The 18348-nt window shown below is 39.0% G+C and overlaps 2 protein-coding genes across 2 annotated transcripts; both read right to left on the bottom strand.

Moving 5' to 3' along the window:
• Positions 1–3918: 3918 nt before the first annotated feature.
• LOC147820865 (endogenous retrovirus group K member 6 Env polyprotein-like) lies at positions 3919–11715 on the bottom strand. Its single transcript, XM_087203210.1, has 2 exons — positions 11252–11715; positions 3919–6101 (listed from the first exon to the last, which is right to left on the bottom strand). The coding sequence occupies exon 2, from the start codon at positions 6098–6100 to the stop codon at positions 4424–4426; it is 1677 nt and encodes a 558-aa protein (XP_087059336.1). The 5' UTR covers position 6101; positions 11252–11715; the 3' UTR covers positions 3919–4423.
• On the bottom strand, positions 10267–11217 carry LOC147820866 (endogenous retrovirus group K member 8 Gag polyprotein-like). Its single transcript, XM_087203215.1, has one exon. The coding sequence runs from the start codon at positions 11215–11217 to the stop codon at positions 10267–10269; it is 951 nt and encodes a 316-aa protein (XP_087059341.1).
• Positions 11716–18348: the final 6633 nt, after the last annotated feature.

Genomic DNA, 18348 nt, shown 5'->3' with positions numbered 1-18348 from the left:
ATGGGAGAGTAGTACTCCATTGTGTGTAAATACCACATTTTCTTCATCCATTCATCAATGATGGTTGTATAGGCTGCTTCTGAGATTTAGTAATTATGATTTGTGCTGCTATAAACATGAGTGTGCATGTATCATAGTAATATGACACCTTTAACTCCTTCAGGAAGATACTTAAAAGGGGAATACCTGGGTCAAATGGAATTTCTACTTTTAGTATTTTGAGAAATCTCTATACTGATTTCTATAGTGGTTATATTAGTTTACATTCCCATCAACAAAGTAGAAAGGTTCCTTGTTCTCTGCAGTCTCCAACATTTGTTATTATTTGATTTCTTGATGATAATCATTCTTCCCGGAGTAAAGTGGAATCTCAGTGTTGTTTGATTTGCATTTCATTAATGGCCAGTCATGTTGAGCATTTTTTCATGTATTATTATCCATTTGTACTCCTCTGAAAGTCTTGTCTATTTCTTGATTGGGTCTTTTATTCTGGGGGACCTATTTTTTTTTTAGTTCTTCATATATTCTAGATATTAATCCTCTGAGGAAGAGCTGGAAAAACTTTTTTCCCATTCTGTAGAATTTTTTTCACTCTGTTGTTTCTTTTGCTCTGCAGGAGCTTTTTAATTTGATATGATCCCATTTGTTGATTTTTGGTAATATTTCCTGTGCAGATGAAATTCTGTTCAAAAAGTCCTTGCCTACACTTATGACTTCAAGAGTTTTGTCTATTTTATCCTCCAGTAGGTTGTGTTTCTGTTTTAACATTTATTCCATTAATCCATTTTGATTTTAGTTTAGTACATGGTGAGAGATATGTGTTTAGGCTGAATCTTCTGCATGTGGATAGCCAGTTTTCCTAACACCACTTATAAAATATAAACCTCTGGTGTATATGTTTGGCTCTTTTATTAAAAATCAAGTAGTAGAATGTGCTTGGAGTTGTTCCTGCATACTCAATGTTGTTCCATTAATCCTCATGTCTGTTTTTATGCAAGTACCATGCTCTTTCTATCACTTTGTAATGTAACTTAAAGTCCAGGATTGTGATAACCCCAATTTTATGTTTGTTACCCAGGATTGCTTTTCTTATTCTAGATGTCTCTTGGTTCCATTGGTTCTGTATAGGCAGAATCAATATAGTCAAAATGGCCATTCTACAAAACTGATATGCAAATTTAACACAATCTGAACCAAAATACCACTAGCATTCTACACAAAACTGGAAATGATATTTAGAATAAAATTGAACAAAAACTGGTCAAACTTTGACTCCACAAATTTTTAAATTTAAGCAGGATTCTTGGGCCAGGGATTTAATTCAATTTAACCTGCCTGGCAAGTACAAGGTCCTGAGTTTGATTCCTGGTACTAAAATAAATAAATAGGATTCGTTAATTTTTCAATTATTAATTTGATCATCTACAAAGTGAGATTCATAATTCTCTTTTATTTATTAATTTTATTGGTACATTTTAGGTATCCAATATGCTGACATTCATTACTGGGAATTTATATCTTTACATAATATAATTTGGTTCTTATTTTTTTTTCAATTCCCCTGCCTCTCTTTAAAGCCCTCCACCCCTTCCTATTTACAAAGACTTTGTGCCCATTTTTTCCTTTTCTCATATTTCTTCTTTCCCCTTTTTTTCTTTCCCCTACCACTCTCACTTCCACTTTCCCTTAGAAATTTTCTTCCTATTTCACATTAACTATTATACATTTTGATCCTTATTTACACTTTCAGTTTCTCACATCAGAGAAACTATTTGGTATTTACACATGTGTGTCCTATTTATTTCACAAGAGTATCACCTCAATGTGCATCCATGTAACTATAAATGTCTCTAGTTTCTCATTGTTTATGGCTCATTATTACTCCAGTTTATGAAAAAAACCACATTTTCTTGATCCAGTCTCCAGTTGATGGGCAGTTGGGCTGCTTCCAAGTTTTAGCTATTACAAACTGTGCTGCTACGAACATGAGTGCACATATATGGCTGTGGTATGATGCTTTTAATTCTTTTGAGAAGATACCAAGCCAGGGGAATAATTCAGTCAAATGGAAACTCTAATCCTAGTTTTTTGAAGTATCTCCATACTGATTTCCACAGTGGTTACACCAGTCTACACTCCTAATATCAGTGGAGAAGGGTTCCTTTTCCCCCACAGCCCTGCCAGATTTTGTTATTGGTTGATTTCTTTCTTTTTCTTTTTTCTTTTTTGGTACCAGAGATTGACCTCAGGACCTTGCACTTGCAAGGCAGGTGGTGGACCCACTGAGCTAAATCCTGGGCCCAAGGTTAATTTCTTGATAGCGCTCTTTGTTTCTGGGTTGAGGTGTAATCTGAGCACTGTTTTTATTTGCAATTCTCGAATGACCAGTGATGTTGAACATTTTTTTCATATATTTATTTGCTATTTCTTGTTCTTTGTCTGAGAAATGTCTGTTCATTTCAGATATCCATTTTTGGATTGCGTCTTTAAATTTGAGAGGTATGATTTTTAAAGTTCTTTATATAATCTAGATAGTTGACCTTTGTCTGAAAAACAGATGGTAACATTTTTTTTCACATCGTGGGTTGTCTCTTCATGCTGCTGATGGTTTCTCTTGTGCAGAAGCTTTTTAATAAAACAGATCTCACTTGTTGAGACTTTGTGGTAGTTCACATGTGACTGAGATTTTGTTTGTGAACACTTTTTCTGCCCCAGTGTCTTCAAGAGTTTGAGCTAACCCTCTTCCAGCCAGTATAGTGTTTCTGTTTTAATATTTAAATATATAATTGATTTCAATTTTAGTTTAGTTCATGGTGAGAGATATACATGTAGTTTTAATCTTTGGCAAGTTCAAACCCTATTTTTTCAGCACCATTTATTAAAGAGGCTATCTTTCCTTCAGTGAGGTTGATTGGCTCCTTTGTGAAAGAGGAGGTAGTTGAGTATGTCTGGAGTTGTTTCTGCATCCTGTAGTCTGTTCCATTGATCCTCAGGTCTATTTCTTTGCCAGTACCATGCTGTTTTTAATCACAGTAGCTTTGTAGTATAGTTTCAAGTTGGGGATTGTGATACAACCTGCCTTGTTTTTGATGTCCAGAATTACTTTTGCTATTCTAGGTCTCTTCTTGTTCCTAATGAATTTTCAGATTGTTTTCTCAAGGTCTGTGAAGTATGCTATTGGAATTTCAATTGGAATTACATTGAATCTATATAACAGCTTTGGAAGTATGGTCACTTTCACTATATTGGATCTTCCTGCCCAGGAGCAAGTGATGTCTTTCCATTTTCTGATATCCTCTTCAATCTCTTTTTAAGAGTGCTGTAGTTTTCAGAGTAGAGGTCTTTGGTTTGTTTTGTTAGGTTGATTCCTAGGTGTTTCAAGATTTTTGGATGCTATTGTGAAAGGAATTGTTTCTCTGGTCTCTCTCTCAGTGAGCCTGTTGTTCCTGTATAAGAAGGCTACTGATTTTTGTGTGTTGACCTTGTATACAGCTACTCTGCTAAATTTGGTAGTTAAGTCTAGAAGACTTTGGTGGAGTTTTTGGGGTCTTATATATAGAATATTGTGTCATCTGCAAATGCTGACAATTTAACTTCTTCATTTCCTATCTTTATTTGTTTTATTTATTTCTCCTGTATAATAGCTGTGTATAATGTTTCCAAAAATATATTGGACAAGAGTGGTGATTGTGGACATTCTTGTCTAGTTCCTGACTTTTGCATGAAGGATTTCTGTTTTTGACCATTTAGTATGATATTGGCTGTTGGTTTTTACATAGATGGCTTTTACCAGGTTGAGATAGAGACCATCTATTCCAATTTTTTGTAGGGTGTGACGGACCAGCCATCACCAGTCAAAAGGTTCCTGAATGGGGAAAAGGAGGACTGAGAAAATAAGACAAAGAGACAGAGTCGGGAGGGCTCCCAAGACTGAGCAAGCAAGTTTATTTTCACCTCTCTTTTATACACTCAGTGAGTTAGGTCATTAACCATGACCTTTATCTAAAACACCTGCTTCATTTGTTGCTAGTTTTCTAGACACTCCTCGCTCTCATGGGCTACTTTGTTTCCTGGGGTTACAGAAGGTTCACCTTGTTGCTAGGGCAAACTCTAAAGGGAAACATTGGAGTTAGTGGAGAGACACGGTTCCCCATTACATAGTCTCCTGGCCATTTATAACAAAGGGTAAAATTAAAATGAAGCTTTTTGGCTGACACCGCTCCCCACATCTCCCCCCGTTTTATATAATATGATCAAGGTCCCTTGATCACGCAGATAGACTGTGCCTATCTTAGGCGAGGAATATAAAGAAATTCCTTACCCGTCATGGAGTCAAGAGCATCATTATACTCTTGCTCTGTCTTAGGTTGGTGATTTCCCGTACTCCCTTTACCCATCATTGACTACCAGCCTCTGCAGAGGATTACACTGTGGGCCTAGGCGGCGCAACATGTAATTGTAGACCATGGATACTTCCAGCCAACTTCACTGAGGAATGCATAAACACCCACAATAGCACAGGAAGGATTATGCATCCAAAAAGCAACCCTCCTCCAATAATTGCTACAAAAATGAGTAACTGTGTAAATGAAGATGCAGATGGCAAAATTTTTCTAATTTGTTCAATAAAATCCTGTGCAGCCTGGGCTGCATCAAATTTTAAAGGCTCTGCATTTTGGAGATCCATAATTTTTTTATGAAGCCGTATTAAATCCAATGACACATTCGCACTGTGCCAAATTCCTTGCAAATGTTTTCTAATCTTATCCCACTCATAGCCGGTATCATTATACATCTTACTAGTAACACAAATCCATTGATAATCGGCATGACATTTCAGTTTGTTTCTAATTTTGAGCCCTTGTATTTCGTTTCCTAAATATGTGACAATTGAATATAGGGCATCTATTTTTTGCTCCATCTTAAGATCTTCCTCCTGTGTCTTTAAGGCCATAGTAACATTTTTTGACAGCTCATTAACATAATGCGCATTCTGTACAGACTGCGAAAGGGCAACAGCGGCAGTAACAGTAGTGGCTATAAGAGATATGAGTGCAACTACTCCAGCAATAATTAACCCTACTACTCTTTTTTGCCTACTTAGAGCCTTATTAATTTCTTTCAACACCTGCAATCCTTGATCTGCATACCATGCCCCCGTAACATTAACAGGCATCATAACAAATGCTGGCTGTTGCAAAACCATTACCTGATTTTCTGTCCGGGTAACACAATTACTTATTTGACAATCAGAACAAGTAACATTATAATAACCATTACCATTTTGAATATTAACATTTCCCACAAGCAATACATAAGGGCGCATGACACAAGCAGTGACATTTCCTTTGGGATGATAAGAATTCTCGGGTTGGGCTTTAACCTCATCCAAAGCTGCAGCCAATTTCCAAATATATGTTTGAGCATATCCTTTGTCACTCCACCATAACCCTGCAGAGAGTGCTGTTTCGCTTAACGGTGGGGGACTAGGAAAGGGGGAATTATACATCTGGGCAGAGACATAATCTCGCGATGCACACCAGTCCAAGACATAAGTATCAAATCCAGTAATATTATATCTCACAGGAGCATCCACCATACATCTCTTCCATGGAATAGTCTTATTAGAGCATTTTTTCCTCCCACAAGGTGGAAAAGTCTGAGGCACTACACCAGTGGTCTCCATACCCACAGGTAGATGTAAATGGACTCCAATGATCCCGCTTTTGCATTGATCTACCTGCCTTCCTACCAAGGTGCGAGCACTCAGTCTTATACACCCGGTCTTGTTGATTTTGGAGAAACATATGGGGGTTCCGGTTCCTGATCCCATATAGTTAAACGATCGGACCTCATTTTTGTCAGGGGCCACTGGCTCATCCAACAGCCTGGTATTATTCACCCATACCATTACTTCTCCATTCTCCCAGCTCATTGGATGTACAACAGGTGGATCAGGTACGTAAGTCCAATAAAGTTTTCCATTACACACCATCATTAGATTCACCAGCAGGACAGTTGTCAGAATCATCTCTATGGGCAGAAGAACTTCCAGTGAAACGGACCAATCTTTCAGGCAGCCGCCGGGCACCTTCAGCATCCTGTGGAAAAACACAAACATGCCCTCGTCCCCATATTAGTACCGGATCGGGACCATTCCATACACCCGTGAGGGGATCTTTCCATTTTACCAATGCGTATGATGATTTGGTCTCTGGATGCCATAATCTTTCCGCTGCAGTCAACCCTTGAGCATCCACAATCAAAAAATTTAAGACAAATAATGCATGGTTTAGATAATTTTGTGGGGATAGGGGATATAACTCCCCCTTTCTTATTTTAGTCAATTGATTTTTAAGAGCACCATGGGCCCTTTCCATAATCCCTTGTCCTTGCGGATTGTATGCAATCCCCGTTCTATGTACAATATTTAATTGATTACAAAATTTTCTAAAGGCTTTATTGATATAGCCCGAGCCATTATCAGTTTTAATCATGGAAGGTAGCCCAACGGAAGCGAAACATTTTAAACAATGAGACATGACATGTTTAGAGGCCTCAGCCACCTGGGCTGTAGCCATAATATATCCCGAAAATGTATCGATGCTGACATGTACATATTTTTGTCTTTTAAATTCAGGTATATGAGTAACATCCATTTGCCACAACTGATTAGGTTTTATTCCCCGGGGATTTACCCCATACTGTGGGACAGAGTGATGCAATGGGCAAGCAGAACATTGTTTAACAATCTGGCGCGCTGTTTCGCGGGTTATATGAAACTGTGCGCGCAAGCTGCGGCTATTTTGATGATGAAGTTGATGGGAACGTGAGGCCTTTTCAATTTGGGTGAGCATCATTAAACGCGTTGAGCGATCAGCCAACTCGTTACCTTCAACAAGGGGGCCAGGAAGGCCAGAATGAGCTCTGATATGTTTAATGAAAAAGGGTGTGGCCCTTTGCCTAATAAGATCTCTTATTTTTTGGAATAAACATAAGATCTCAGCCTGTGATGTTTGAAGCAACTCAGCAGTCTCTAATAGTGGGATAGCTCTAGCGACATAACAACTATCGGTACACAAATTAAATGGCTGTTCTGACAAGACTTCCAACACTTTAGCTACTGCTGATAATTTTACCACCTGAGCAGAGGAGGACTTAACAAAAAATTGATGAACTTTATCATTTAAAACATAAACGGCTACTCCTGAGACAGATCCATCAGTAAATACCAGGGAGGCGGCCTCAAGAGGTTGTTTAGACACCACTTGGGGAAAAACAAAAGCATGTATTGAGGCGAAATGCAACAGGCGATGACATGGAAAATGATTATCAATTTTGCCTGGATATCCTGCAAGGGCTATACCCCAATCACCTACATTTTGGAATAACCAATCAATCTGTTTATTATTATAAGGAATAATGATAGCAGGGGGGTTTTGTCCAAAATAACTCCGGGCTTTAAAATGGCCCAGACTTATTAATTGGGCCACAGCTTCATAATATGGAACTATAACCTTGGATGGAGAAACTGACAGATGAATCCACAAAAGCAGCCCTTGTTGCCAAAGAACTGCAGTGGGTGTATATTTAGTGAAAAGGATGCCCAAAGTCCATGGCTGGGTATAATCCATATAGGATATTTGTTGTTTTTCGATGGCTTTTTCAACTAACTTGATAGCCTCCCGGGCAGCCAAGGTTAATTCACGAGGTGAATTGGGATGTGGATCTCCTTTTAGAATCTCAAAAAGGGGCTTTAATTCTCCGGTAGTTAACCTCAAAGAGGGCCGGAGCCAATTAATGTCTCCTAATAATTTTTGAAAATCATTTAAAGTTTTAAGACCATCTTTTTTTATATGTAATTTTTGGGTTTGAATACTATCTCTAAATAGGGTATACCCTAAGTAGGAGAAGGGAGAATGTCTCTGAACTTTTGAGGGGAATATTACGAGCCCACGGGCTTGTAAGGCTTTTTGTAAATCTGAAAAGGCAGCCAACAAACGTCCCTCCTTCTCATCTGCCAAAAGAACATCATCCATATATTGAATGACATACACTTGAGGATACTCTGCTCTAACCTGTTCTATAGCGAGAGCAACATATTTTTGACATAAAGTAGGGCTATTAGCCATACCCTGTGGAAGAACTACCCAATGATATCTTTTTACTGGTTTTTGAAAGTTTATTGAGGGAACACTGAATGCAAAACGTTTACAATCTGGAGCCTCAAGGGGGATAGTAAAAAAGCAATCTTGAAGATCAACAACTATTTTAAAGGTTCTCTTGGGTATGGCGGAAGGTCGGGGTATACCTGGCTGAAGAGCCCCCATGACTTCCATAGTGGCATCAACTTGCCTAAGATCTTGTAAAAGTCTCCATTTTCTGGACTTTTTCTTAATAACAAAAATAGGTGAATTCCAAGGAGAGTTAGAAGGAACAATATGTCCCTTGTCGAGCTGTTCCTGTACCAACTGCTCGGCAGCCAATATTTTGTCCCAGGTAAGGGGCCATTGATCTACCCACATCGGCTCATCGCTTTTCCAAAGGATCGGGTCAGCATGGGGTACAGGGGGACCAATAGCCCATGTTAAAAATATCCAAATCCTCTATTTCCTTGATTATCTATATATTGTAAGGGTTCGCATCTCCCTTGACCATGACGTCCCAGGCCCTGATTGGGTAGGAACCCTTGATTGAACATTTGGTGAGTAACTTGAGTATTGGGGCTATATAAATAAACTCCCATATCTTTCATGACATCGCGGCCCCACAAATTCACAGGTAACCCTGAAATAACATAGGGCTGGAACAATCCTGTATGTCCTTCATTATCAATCCAAGAAAGCAGATCACTGTTTTGTTTAGTACTACAAGTTTGACCTATTCCTTGTAACTGAGTAAGAGACGCTGTTTTTGGCCACATCGAAGGCCACTGATCGGCTCGAAGAACCGAGACATCTGCACCTGTGTCTAGCAATCCAATAAATTTTTTCCCGTTTATTTTTAGTTCTAATTCAGGTCTATGAGTCCCAATATTTTGAATCCAATACACATCAGATGATCTAAAACCTCGGTTACCTCTTTTAGCCTGAATGGCCTTATTGGGCATCGGATATTGAGGCAAAATTAATAATTGAGCAATCCGTTGTCCTGCCTCTATCACGATGACATCATGCGAAGTGTGGGCCATAATTTTAAGTTCCCCAGTATAATCTGCATCTATTACCCCAGGGGTCACCATGAGTCCTTTCATAGTATTGCCACTTCGACCCAAAAGAAGTCCTACAGTATTTAGGGGCAGGGGACCCCAAACCCCAGTAGGCAGGGCTTGCATTCCCATATAGGGGGTCAATACTGCGCGGGAGGAGGAACAGAGGTCCAATCCTGCGCTGCCTGAGGTGGCTCGGTAGTGTTCAGAAATGGATTGCTTTTCTGGGCTGGGACGAAATTCTGAAGGGCCCCATACGCTTGTTTCGGGGCCTGGGGCTGGCCCCTCTTCCCGTTTCCCGGTAAAATATTCCCTAGTGTATCTTTTTTTGATCTACAATCCCGAGCCCAATGATTTCCTCGTCGACATGGAGGGCAAAGCCCTGGTTTTTTATCATTTGCGGTGTTTTTTTCCTGTATATCTCCTTCCTTCACGTGCCGGGGGCATTGTCTAACCTGATGACCCATTTGGCCACACCCGAAACAACTTCCTGGTGGCCTGGGAATCCGGGCTCCCCGCCTCTGCTGTACCAGAATTTGCTGTACAGTTTTTTCCTGTAAGGCGGCAGCCATAGCTAAACCTTGGGTATAGGCAGGTCCAATTTCAGCACATAATCGAATATAATCCGAAATAGCCCCTCGATTTTTATAGGGCCGAATGGCTGCCTGTCAGGGGGCATTAGCATTTTCAAAGGCCAATTGTTTAAGGAGCATAGCACTAGCATCTGATTCTCCTAACAACCGTGTAATCGTTTGCATAAGGCGATCGACAAAATCTTGAAAAGGTTCATCAGCCTTTTGTTTTATCTTAGACAATTCCTCTGCGTGCTGGCCGGAAGGGGGAATTTTGTGCCAAGCATGTTTAGCCGCAGCATTGGATTGAATAAGTGCCTCCCGGCGGAGTTCGGCTTGGGCTCGAATGGTGTGAAACTGTCCTTCCCCAGCCAGCATGTCAAAGGTAAAATTGATCCCATTCGCAGCATTTATCTCAGCAGCTTTCTGACATTGTTCCCCAAAATCAGTTTGCCACAACAAATAGTCTCCGCCTGACAGACAAGCTCAAGCAAGTTGTTTCCAATCCTCCGGTAAGAAAACATCAAACGAGGTGAGTGTATCTATCAGAGCTTGTGTAAAAGGGGCATTCGGGCCATACTGAGAGCAGGCCCCTTTTAGTTCCTTTAATTGTTTAAAAGCAAGGGGGCGATAATCAGCCTCCATTAAATTATCCTGATTATCATATCGTTGTATCACAGGAAAGGCCCTACGGGTGATGATATGTGGAAAGCCTGGGATTATTTCCCCGCGATCACCTCCTTCAGCCAAAATTTGCTGCAGGGGGGAAAGCTCTTTATTCCCTTGAAAAGTTTTATGTTCCCTATTTTCCTGGGACAAAAACGCCTCCGGCAGGCAACGAACGACGCCGGGAGGCAGTCCTCCTGATAGCATCCCCTTAAACTTCTGTCTCATTTGTTCTATTTCCTTTTTAAGATTTTCTAGTTCCATATTCCATCTTTTATCATTTCCTTCCATAGGTAAAGATTTGTCATCTTCCTCCTGTGCTGCCAAAGCAACCACAGGGGGAAGAGGCCAACGATCATCTAAAACTTCCTCATCTGAAGGATCAACATTTGGAGGGGCAGAAGGGCCCTCATTCAAAAAGGGATTAGTGGACAGGGGACGGCAATCTTCCTCCTTCTTTTCTTCTACATATTCTGGCATCTTAAAGCTTTCGTGCCGTGGATCTAAACTATCGCGTATGAGAGTCCATAGACTAAAGTCATCCACAGGCACCTTGGATGGCCCGTGGCCGGCATAATAATCCTGCAATTTCTTTCCTACTTTATTCCATAATTCCAAACTAACAGTTCCCTCCGTGGGGAACCAGGGGCAGACCTTTTCAACAAACTCTAAAAAAGCACAGAGCTGTTGATGCCCGACGCGCGCACCTCGGGCCTGTAACATATTTTTAAGCGTTTGAGCGAACAGCGCCCTGCTACTGCCTTGCCCCATACTCTCCCGAGTATTATCGCCGCCCGTCACTTACCGAGCCCCCTCGTATTCCAGCGGCGTCCTTCACTCTGGTATCCCCCGTATTCAGGTCCCTGTTCGGGCGCCACCTGTGACGGACCAGCCGTCACCAGTCGAAAGGTTCCTGAATGGGGGAAAGGAGGACTGAGAAAATAAGACAAAGAGACAGAGTCGGGAGGGCTCCCAAGACCGAGCAAGCAAGTTTATTTTCACCTCTCTTTTATACACTCAGTGAGTTAGGTCATTAACCATGACCTTTATCTAAAACACCTGCTTCATTTGTTGCTAGTTTTCTAGACACTCCTCGCCCTCATGGGCTACTTTGTTTCCTGGGGTTACAGAAGGTTCACCTTGTTGCTAGGGCAAACTCTAAAGGGAAACATTGGAGTTAGTGGAGAGACACGGTTCCCCATTACATAGTCTCCTGGCCATTTATAACAAAGGGTAAAATTAAAATGAAGCTTTTTGGCTGACACCGCTCCCCACAGTAGGGTTTTTATCATGAATGGTGTTGGATTTTGTGGAACAACTTTCCTGCATCTACTGTGATTATCATATGGGTTTTGTCCTTGGCTCTGTTAATATAGTGTATTACATTTATTGATTTACATATGTTGAACCATCCCTTCATCCCTGGGAAGAATCCCATTTTGTCAGGATGTATGATCTTCTTGATGACGATCTGTATTCTGTTTGCCAGTATCTTACTGAGGATTTTTTCATCTATGTTCATTCGGGAGCCTATAGTTCTCTTTTTCAGTTGGGTTATTCTCTGCTTTTGGGATCAAGGTGATGCTTGCTTCCAGAAATGAATTTGGGAGTATATCTGCCTTTTCAATTTCACTGAAAAGTTTAAACAGTAGTGGCAATAGTTTTTCTCTAAATGTCTTGTAGAATTCAACAGTGAAGCCATCAGGACCCAGGCTTTTCTTCATTGGAAAGTGTTTAATTACCTTTTCAATTTTGTTGATTGATATTGGTTGTTTAGAATTTTTAGGTCATTTTTGTTCAACTTTGGTAATTCATATGTATCTAGAAATCTGTCCATTTCTTCTGTGTTTTTCATCTTATTGCAATATAAGTTTTTCATCTTATTCCAACATAAGTTCTCAAAGTAGGTATTGATGATCCTCTGAATTTCTGCTGGGTCCATTGTAATTTCATCTTTTTCATTCCTAATTGCTTGGATTTGGGTCTTTTCTTTCCTTTTTTTGATAAGGTTTGCTAATAGATTGTTAATTTTGTATATTCTTTCAAAGAACCAACTATTTGTTTCATTGATTTGTTTGCATGATTCTCTTAGTCTCCATTGCATTGATTTCTGCTCTGATCTTTATAATTTCTTCCCTTGTATGAGCTTTGATTTTGTCCAGCTCTTTTTTTTCGAGAAGCTTTAGGTTCAGTATTAGGTTGTTTATTTGACCTCTGTCTGGTTTCCTAATGTGAGTATTCACTGCTATGAATTTCCCTTCTAAGACTGCTTTCATTGTATTCCATAGATTCTGATATGTTGTATTGGCATTGTCATTTTAATTGTATAAACAGTCTGATTTCTTCTTTAATTTCCTGTGTGACCCATTGGTTATTTAGAAGTGTGTTGTTCAATTTCCATGTGTTAATGAAATTTTTCTAGTTTCTTTTGCTATTGATCTCCAATTTCATCATACTATGGTTTGACAATATATAGGGATAATTTCAATTCCTTTGCACTTACTTAAACATGTTCTGTGAGCTAGTATGTGGTGTAATTTGGAGAATGACCAGTGTGCATCCAAAAAGAATGTGTATTCTGATTTTTTGTGCTGGAACACTCTGTGAACATCTTTTAAGTCAATTTTTTCAAGAGTTAGATTGAGTTCTAGTATTTCATTGTTTATTTTTTGTCTAGTTCATATATCTATTTGTGACAGTGGGGTATTGAGGTCCCCTACTACTATTGTATTATTGCTTATTTTATTTTTCATGTCCATTAGTATTTATTTTTGTATAGTTGAGGGTACTAGTATTTGGTGCATACATATTTATGATTGTCATCTCTTCCTCTTGGATTGTTCCCTTTACAAGGATGTAGTTGCCTTCTTTGTCTCTCTTCATTAGTGTTAGTTTAAAATCCATTTGATCTGAAAATAATGTAGCTACTCCTGCTTTTTTTTTGGTTCTTGTCACATGGAGTATTGTTTTCCACCCTTTAACTCTCAGTCTGTGAGTTTCTATTTGAATTATGTGTGTTTCTTGTATGAAGCATATTGTTGGATATTTCTTCTTGACCCATTCTCCTAGGTATTTTTGATTTGTGAATTGAGAACATTAACATTGATGGTTATAACATATATATTGACTTATCCTTGTCATAACATTTTCCTATTGTTGGATTTTTCCCTTTGCATTTTATTTCTTTTCTTGCCTGATGTATTCATTCTGTTGGGCTTTGTGGTATTGTGACCATCATCGTCTCTTCCTAGGATATTACTTAAAATTTTAGTTCCTCAGGTACTCTTTGTCATAAAAGTGTCTTAATTCTCCATCAATTTTGAAAGATAGTTTTGCAGGGTCCATCAATCTGGGTTGGAGGTTGTTTTCTTTTGGGGCTTGAAATACATCACTCCAAGCTCTTTTTGACTAGAGAGATTTTGTTGAGAAGTCTGCTGTAATTGTGATGGGCTTTCCTTTGTTTGTGATCTGTTTCTTTTCTCTAACTGCTCATGGGATTTTGTTCTCCTGTTTGGTTTCTGGAACCTTAACTATTATATGCCTAGGTGTAGATTTTTTTATCAAGTCTAGTCAGAGTTCTATATGCCTCACTTATCTGTATGTTAAATTCTTTTACCCTGCTTGGGAAGTTTTCTGCCATTATTTGTGTGAAAAGATTTTTTTTGTCATTTGAACTCTCTCCTGTTTCTTCATTGATTCCAATCAGTCTTATGTTACTCTTTTTTGCATCATCTAGCAGCTGCTGGAGTGATTTCTTATGGTCCGTTAATATTGTTAAGAATTTTTTCTTTTCCTGGTCACTAATTGCAATCCTGTCTTCTATATCTGAAATTCTGTCCTCACATTGGCTCATTCTGTTACATAAACTTTAGTGGAGTTTTTAATCTTCTAGAAATCTTTTTGCATCTGTTTTATGGATTCCATTTGTTTCCTATGCTGGGATTCCATCATGTTCCTTAGCTTCTCTATATTTTTATCTGTCTCTGCTCTAGAGCTTTTAATTGTCTTTCACTATGGATCCAACCTATTGTTATCTGAGAAATTATTTCTGATTTCATTTATTCCAGATCCTCTTTCCTTGACAGTTCAGGGTGTCCAGGAGGTTGAGTATCAGATTGTTTCATCTTGTTGCTCCTTGGGGCTATCTTAGCTGATCTGGAAGTCTGGTTTTGAGTCTTATTTAGGTTTCTTCTCATTTCAACAAATGCAGGCTGTTGCACCTTTGTTGGGGCGATGTTTTGCTTGCCCAGTGGGCTTCAATTCTTAGCAAGCCTCAGAGAGGCCTTCTCTCTGCTGCTCAGCACTGTGCAATTCCTGGGTTCAGCATGGTGGCCTTCTGGAACCCTGAGCTGCCCTGTTGTCCACAGGTTGCTGGCTGGGGCCTACACATACTCAGGATTGTATCTGGGTGTGCCTCTGGCTTTGGCCTGCCCACCTGCAAAGCTATTGTCTGAGAGAGGCTTTGGCTGGGGGCTGTGCACCTGAATCACTGGTGTCTGAGCAGGCTTCTGGCTGGGGTCTGTGCACACTTATCAATGATATCTGGGCAGGCCGCTGGCTGTTCCCTCTGTGTCTGTGCAGCTGTTTTCCAGGCAGGCCCTTGTATGGGGCCTGTGGGCCCAAGTTGCTGGTGTCTGAGTGGGGCCCTGAGATTCATAATATTTATTTCACAGAGTTATCACAAATTTGAAAGGCAGGGATTCATATTACAATCCCTAGCATAAGGAGGAAAACTAAAAATGTGCAATAAACCTTTTATTGAATAAATTCCCTTTCCATTTATTCCAAGTGAATGTTTAACTATCCTGAAGAATTATTTTTCTCTACTGTAGAAATTATATTGCCCACCATAATTTCTCTTATTGCTCTATCTTTTAGGAAGCTTAACCACTATAAAGTTCTTAGCAGAAGCAGTTTAGGTGCTTCAATTATTTCATGCAATTTAAGGACACTTTGGAAACTATCCTTTCTGTTTCCTTCCAGGTGAATCTTCAGGATAGAGAGAAGAGCTTGCACTGAATGAGGCCTTATAGACTGAATGCTACTTCCAATCATGAGCAATTTGCACAGATGGAGCACATCATTACCTACTCAGTACAATCTATAGTCCTATGTGGCATTGTAGTCAGATATTAATCTTCATCCCAATGCTTATTTGTTGCTAGAGAATGATTCTGAGGCAATATCAAAATTCTGCATAACGAAGTGATGTCCAAATAAATATACACTTAACAGAAAAAAAAGTACAAGTGGCAAATAAACACATGAAGAAGTGCTTAACATCACTGGCCACTAGAGGAATGCAAATTAAAATAATACTGATATTTCACCTTACTCCAGAAAGAGTGGTCATCATCAAGAAATCAAATAATAACAAATAGTGGAGAAGTTGGTAGGGGAGGAGTAACCTTTTTACACTGTTTGTGGGAATATAAACTGAATAACCAGTTTGCAAACCACTATGGAGATTCCTCAAAAAATGATACTAGAAATTTCATTTGACCCAGTTATTCCCCTTCTAGGTATCTTTTTATAAAATTAATTTTTGGTACATTTTAGATATACATAATGATAACACTCATCATAGGGAATTTGCACCTGTACATGATATATCTTGATTCTTCTTTTTTCCCAATCCCCTCCCTCCCCTTCAATCCCTCCTCTCCTTCTTATTTACAAAAGTTCATTTCCATTTTTTCCTTCTATTGTCTTTTTTTCTTTCCCTTTTCTTCCCCTCCAACCCTTGTTTCCTTTTCCATTTGAACATGTTCTTCCTATTTCCCCATATCTGGGAATTGGCCCTTATTTACCCTTTCAGTTTCTTGCACTAGAGAAACAATGCAATATTTAAACATGTGTATCTGATTTATTTCACTTAAAAGTATCGTCTCAAGGTGCATTCATTTACCTAGAAATGTCTCAAGCTTATCCATCTTCATGGCAGAGTAGTACTTCATTGTTTTTTTAAACCATGTCTTCTTTATCCATTCATTGATTGATGGTTGTTTCCAAGATTTAGCTATTACAAACTGTGCTTCTATAAACATGGGTGTGTATATATCACTGTAGTATGATGCTTTGAATGCTTTTTTTAAGACACTAAGAAAGGGAATAACCTGGTCAAATGAAACCTCTAGTTTTAGTTTTTAGAGGAATCTCCATACTGATTTCTACAGTGAATGCACCAGTCTACACTCCCATTCACAGTGGATAAGGGTTCCTTTATCCCTAAGGCCCTGCCAGCATTTGTCATTGTTTGATTTCTTGATAATAGCCATTCTTTCTGGAGTAAGATGAAATCTCAGTGTTGTTTTAAATTGCATCTCTCAAATGACCAGTGATGCTGAACATTTTTTCATGTATTTATTTGCCATTTATACTTCTTCATCTGAGAGGTGTATATTCATTTCAGATCCCCATTTTGGATTGGGTCTTTAGATGTGAGGGGTCTGATTTTTTTTTTTAGTTCTTTCTTTATATGTTCTAGATGTTAATCCTTTGTCTGAACAACAGCAAGCAAAAACATTTTTTTTTCCATTCTGGGTTGTCTCTTCACTCTGTTGGTGGTTACTTTTGCTGTGCAAAAGCTTTTCAATAAAATGACATCTCAGTTGTTAATTCTTTGTAATATTTCCTATGCAATTAGGATTTTGTTCATAAAGTCTTGGCCTACATCTATGTATTCAAGAGTTGTACTGATTCTCTCTTCCAGAAGATTTAGTGTTTCTGTTTTAATATTTAGATCTTTGCTCCATTTTGATTTTAATTTAGTGCATAGTGAGAGATATGAGTCTAGTTTTAATCTTTGGCATGTGGAAAGCAAGTTTTCCCAGCACCATTTATTAAAGAGGCTATATTTCTTTCAATGAAGGTGTTTGGCCCCTTTGTCAAAGATAAGGTTGCTGAGTTTGTTTGGAGTTATTTCTGCATCTTCTAATCTGTTTCATTGATCTTCAGGTTTGTTTATTTTCCAGTACCATGTGTTTATATCATAGTAGCTTTGTGGTATAATTTCAAGTCAGGGATTATGACAGCCTCTGTCTTGCCTTTGTTGCCCAGAATTGTTTTTACTAATCTAGGTCTCTTTTAGTTCCAAATGAACATTTAGGATTATACTATCTAAGTATGTGAAGTATGCTGTTGGTATTTTGATCAAGATTGCATCAAATCTGATAAAAGTTTTTTTTTTTTTGGTATGGCCATTCTAACTAATTTAGTTCTTCCTACACAAGAATAAGGACTATCTTTCCATTTTCTGATATCTTCTGATCTCTTTTTTTCAGAGCAGTGTAGTTTTCAGTGTTAAGGTCTTTAATTTCCTTCATTAGATTGATTCCTAAGTATTTTATTTTTATCAATGCTATTGTGAAAGATGTACTTTCCCTAATTTCTCTCTTAGTGAGTTTGTTATTTGTTTACAGGGATGCTATTAATTTTTGAGCTTTGACTTTTTATCCAGCTATGTGACTGAATTGATTATTAAATCTAGAAGTATTTTGGTGGAGTTTTTGTGGTCTTCTATGTAGAGTATTATGTCATCAGCAAATAATTATAGTTTAACTTCTTCCTTTGCTATACTTATTCATTATATTTCTTTCTCTTTTCCAATTGGTCTGGCTAATGTTTCCAAAACTATGCTGATTAAGAGTGATGATAGTGAGTTCCGGTGGGAGAACGCGGCAGTGAAGTTTTCGTCTTTGGTTCCTGCCATGCACCGACCGAATTTTCGACCCCCAACTCCTCCTTACCCGGGGCGGGTGTAGGAGGCTGGGGTAGCGGGAGCAGCGGCTGCCCTCCCCTCAGGACGGGTTCGGGAGTCTGCACCATATGCCGGCCGCTGTGCATGCGGGCCCCGGGCTAGGCCCTAAGGAAGCAGCCACTTTCTGCGACAGGGCAATTAAA

This window comes from Heterocephalus glaber, unplaced genomic scaffold (assembly GCF_053883595.1).
Source record: "Heterocephalus glaber isolate CG9 unplaced genomic scaffold, H.glaber_assembly_v1.0 deba00001790, whole genome shotgun sequence".
In the NCBI taxonomy this organism is placed as follows: Eukaryota; Metazoa; Chordata; class Mammalia; order Rodentia; family Bathyergidae; genus Heterocephalus; species Heterocephalus glaber.
The sequence above is the reverse complement of the archived record's forward strand: the minus strand, read 5'-3'. Positions and strand labels throughout refer to the sequence as shown.

What these genes read in the sequence shown, in the direction of transcription:
- LOC147820866 (XM_087203215.1), bottom strand. Translation starts at nt 11,217, where the DNA reads ATGGGGCAAGGCAGTAGCAGGGCGCTGTTCGCTCAAACGCTTAAAAAT.
- LOC147820865 (XM_087203210.1), bottom strand. Translation starts at nt 6,100, where the DNA reads ATGCTGAAGGTGCCCGGCGGCTGCCTGAAAGATTGGTCCGTTTCACTG.